A 4,642-nucleotide genomic window follows, 5' to 3' on the forward strand; every position below is an offset into this window, starting at 1 on the left:
ACTCTTTTCAGCATTTTTTTTTTCATACCTTCTACTGAAAACACATTTTAGTTTTCCTAAAGTAATTTCCACAAAGAGGTACATTTCTTGTAGACAAATTTGTTACAGAATACAGTCTTATTTGACCTCTAGTAAACCTAGGTACAACAGAACTATTAAACTTATTGATGGTTCTAAAGACATGTCTATGTTACCAGGTATTCATTTAATATTGAATATTTCTCAGTTACATTAACCTGGAATTCATTTAATTTAGAATTGTTTGATTTGCAAAAGCACTTGCTTTTTTTAAGCCGATTAAATAGAGTTCAATTACAAATTAATCTCAAAAGTATTATCCAGAAACAAAGACATACAGAGACATACACATATTCAAATAGACACAGCACAAGATCTAGCTTCATTTTCTAAACTTAGTCATGAATTTGATTGCAATATAAAATTCACTATTTTATAAATAACAGTTGGAATAAATAATTTTTTTTTTTGGAGGGACTGGTTCTTTATTTCAACAAGGCATTTATAAATTTTCAGTATTAAAACAGTTATACTATTGTTTTTTTTCTCCTAGTTGGTCCCCAAAGAGACCATACCAAAGGAGAGAACATTTTAAACCAATTAAGCTGCAGGATGCACACTTAACTAACAGACCTCACTGAAACCTCATAAAAAAAGGGGGATTGGGTAAGGAAAGAAACTTTAAAAGCTCAGCACACTGCTAGCCCACAGACTGCAGGGAGCTCTCACAGGTAGAGGGGTGACCAGTGTGCCTCAACCCCAAAGAAGCAAAATTCCAAAATAATAGAAAATTTAAAAAGTTTTGTACATAGCTTTTCAAGATTTCTCCAGCACTAACCGATACAAAGCACAATGAGATGGCACTTTTAGAGACAGCAGTTTCAGACCCAGAAAAGGGTGATGAGATGAGTTTCATATGGCTAAATCAGTGGCAAAACATAATTTTCTTTCCTTTCTTTCAAGGAAGCAGGAGAGCAAATAAGTGGTCACTTGAACATAAGGGGCACATGATCCATTCTGTGAGCAGTTGGAAACAGGGTCGATCTGGGACAAGGATTTGGTCTCAGAGGTTTCACCATCTTAATTGTTTGGTCACTTCTGATGAAAAAAGAAAAAAAGAGTTGTCCAAAGATACTATAAAGCTGAAAACCTGAACAGCAATTTTTTTTTTTTTTTTGGCTAACTCCTCCTGGAATCATCTTTCTGGTTTGCCAGGTACTTTTTACAGAGCAATGAGGTTTCCCCAAATGGAGCCTTTCTCTGGGCTGCTAGGCTCTCAGTAAGGCAGGCCCAAACCTTTTCCCTTTCCCTCTGGAGAAGGCAATATGCATTAAGCCGAAACATTACCTTCCAAAAGTGAGAAAGGGATTAGACTGCTTCTTCAGAACTACGGAATTCTCTGGAATGGTTTTTACAAATGGTTGTTACATCAACAACAAAAAAGGTAATTACAAAATGTGAACATCACAACATGCTTTTAAAGACACTTTGCATTGTGCTCACATTCCCTTAAACGTTGTTCCCAAAGGTGCTCAGCCTCTAGCCCAACTGGAATCTCTGGGGAGAGGCAGAGACAGTTTGGCGAAAAGGACACAGGAGTTGGGGAGGGGGGAGGTGGCGAAAGGAGAAAGCAGCCTTCCAGTTAAAGATCAGCCCTCAGTTTAAAGGTCAGCTTCCGGCAGGCTGGCCGCAGCGGAGTCGGGGTGAGAGGGAGGAGCAGCAGCAGGGCGGGGCTGGGGTGCTCGACATCTCATTCAGGTCAAGCAGAGTCTGGTCCAGCATCCTTCGTGTACAGAGGTGCTCCTCTTTGGTGCATTTCAGTTTATCTTCCAAATCATCAATTGTCTTTTCCAGCTTGGCTACCGATCTCTCAGCAAACTCAGCACGGGTCTCTGCCTCCTTGAGTTTATCGGTAAGGATCTTTATCTCTTCCTCATATTTGTCTTCCTTTTGAGAGTACCTTTCTTCAGTAGCACTCAGACACTTCAGGTTCTGGTCCATCAGTCTGATTTGCTCATCCATCTCTCGGCAACGGGACTCTGCCAGCTCAGCTCGCTCCTCTGTGCGTTCCAAGTCTCCCTCAATAATCAGCAACTTACAAGCCATCTCTTCATACTTCCTGTCTGCCTCTTCTGCAATGTGCTTAGCTTCTTTGAGTTGGATTTCCTGGAGTTCCATTTTTTCTTCATCTTTTAAGGCTCGGTTTTCAATAACCTTCATACCTCTCTCACTCTCATCAGCGGCTTTCTCAGCTTCCTCCAGTTTTTGCAGGGCAGTGGCCAGGCGCTCTTGAGCTCGGTCCAGCTCCTCTTCAACTATCTGGATCCTACGGTTCAAGGAGGCCACCTCAGCCACAGCCTGTTCTCGGGCCCGTCTTTCTCCCTCCACTTCCCACTGGAGGCGCTTGGCCCTCTCTGCATCATTGGCCTGCTGCTGCAGAACCTGGATCTTGCACTTCACTGCCTCGATAGTGGTGATCCTGGCCATGGTCCCCACCCAGCTCCCGCTTGCCTTCGCATTCCTGCCTCCTCTGCTCGGCGTTGCAGCCGCTTCTCCAAATAAATAAAAATTTAAAGGCTTCTTCTCATTTTTCCTTGGTCTCAGGAGTTAGAGGTGGTCTAGGTAAGTGTTCCAAAGAGCCCTGGTCTCAAGGCTGTGGTCCACGGCAGAAGGCAATGGCAAACCACTTCAGTATTCTTGCCTTGAGAACCACATGAACAGTATGAAAAGGCAAAAAGATAGGACACTGAAACATGAACTCCCCAGGTTAGTAGGTGCCCGGTATGCTACTGGAGTTCGGTGGAGAAGTAACTCCAGAAAGAATGAAGGGATGGAGCCAAAACAAAACCAACACCCAGATGTGGATGTGACTGGTGATAGAAGCAAAGCCTGATGCTGTAAAGAGCAATATTGCATAGGAACCTGGAATGTTAGGTCCATAAATCAAGGCAAATTGGAAGTGGTCAAACAGGAGATGACAAGAGTGAACGTAGACATTCAAGGAATCAGTGAACTAAAAGGACTGGAATGGGTGAATTTAACTCAGATGACCATTATATCTACTACTGTGGGCAGGAATCCCTTAGAAGAAATGGAGTAATCATCATGGTCAACAAAAGAGTCTGAAATGCAGTACTTGGATGCAATCTCAAAAACGAAAGAATGTTCCTGTTCATTTCTAAGGAAAACCATCCAATATCACTTTAATCCAAGTCTGTGCCCCAACCAGTAACACTGAAGAAGCTGAAGTTGAACAGTTCTATGAAGACCTATGAGACCTTCTAAAACTAACACCCAAAAAAAGATGTCCTTTTCATTATAGGGGACTGGAATGCAAAGTAGGAAGTCAAGAAACACCTGGAGTAACAGGCAAATTTGGCCTTGGAGTACAGAATGAAGCAGGGCAAAGGCTAATAGAGTTCTGCCAAGAGAACACACGGGTCGTAGGAAATACCTTCTTCCAACAACACAAGAGAAGACTCTACACATGGACATCACCAGATGGTCAACACTGAAATCAGATTGATTATATTTTTTGCAGCCACAGATGGAGAAGCTCTATACAGTTAGCAAAAACAAGACCAGGAGCTGACTGTGGCTCAGATCATGAACTCCTTATTGCCAAATTCAGACTTAAATTGAAGAAAGTAGGGAAAACCACTAGACCATTCAGGTATGACCTAAATCAAATCCCTTATGATTATACAGTGGAAGTGAGAAATAGATTTAAGGGACTAGATCTGATGGACAGAATGCCTGATGAACTATGGACAGAGGTTCGTGACACTGTACAGGAGAAAGGAATCAAGACAATCCCCAAGAAAAAGGAATGCATAAAAGCAAAATGGCTGTCTGAGGAGGACTTACAAATAGCTGTGAAAAGAAGAGAAGTGAAAAGCAAAGGAGGAAAGGAAAGATATACCCATTTGAATGCAGAGTTCCAAAGAATAGCAAAGAGAGATAAGAAAGCCTTACTCAGGGATCAATGAAAAGAAAAAGAGGAAAACAATAGAATGGGAAAGACTAGAGATCTCAAGAAAATTAGAGATTCCAAGGGAACAATTTATGCAAAGATGGGCTCAATAAAGGACAGAAATGGTATGGACCTAACAGAAGCATAAGATACTAAGAAGAGGTGGCAAGAATACACAGACTGTACAAAAAAGATCTTCACGACCAAGATAGTCATGATAACGTGATCACTCACCTAGAGCCAGACATCTTGGAATGTGAAGTTGGCCTTAGGAAGCATCGGTATGAACAAAGCTAGTGGAGTTGATGGAATTCCAGTTGAGCTATTTCAAATCCTGAAAGATGATGCTGTGAAAGTGCTACACTCAATATGCCAGCAAATTTGGAAAACTCAGCAGTGGCCACAGGACTGGAAAAGGTCAGTTTTCATTCCAATTCCAAAGAAAGGCAATGCCAAAGAATGCTCAAACTACCGCACAATTGCACTCATCTCACATGCTAGTAAAGTGATGCTCAAAATTCTCCAAACCAGGCTTCAGCAATACATGAACCATGAACTTCCATATGTTCAAGCAGGTTTTAGAAAAGGCAGAGAAACCAGAGATCAAATTGCCAACATCCGCTGGATCATTGAAAAAGCAAGAGAGTTCCA

The 4,642-nt window shown here is 41.9% G+C and overlaps 1 protein-coding gene across 1 annotated transcript; it reads right to left on the minus strand.

Annotated features, from left to right (window-relative positions):
* Positions 1-837: 837 nt before the first annotated feature.
* Positions 838-2,520, minus strand: LOC129536098 (tropomyosin-like). The gene has a single exon (XM_088836722.1). It carries the CDS (start codon positions 2,503-2,505, stop codon positions 1,687-1,689), a length of 819 nt encoding a protein of 272 aa, XP_088692848.1. The 5' UTR covers positions 2,506-2,520; the 3' UTR covers positions 838-1,686.
* Between the last annotated feature and the right edge of the window lie 2,122 nt (positions 2,521-4,642).

Source organism: Moschus berezovskii, chromosome 6 (assembly GCF_049115385.1).
Source record: "Moschus berezovskii isolate FMDL1 chromosome 6, NW_MosBer_1.0, whole genome shotgun sequence".
Classification (NCBI taxonomy): domain Eukaryota; kingdom Metazoa; phylum Chordata; class Mammalia; order Artiodactyla; family Moschidae; genus Moschus; species Moschus berezovskii.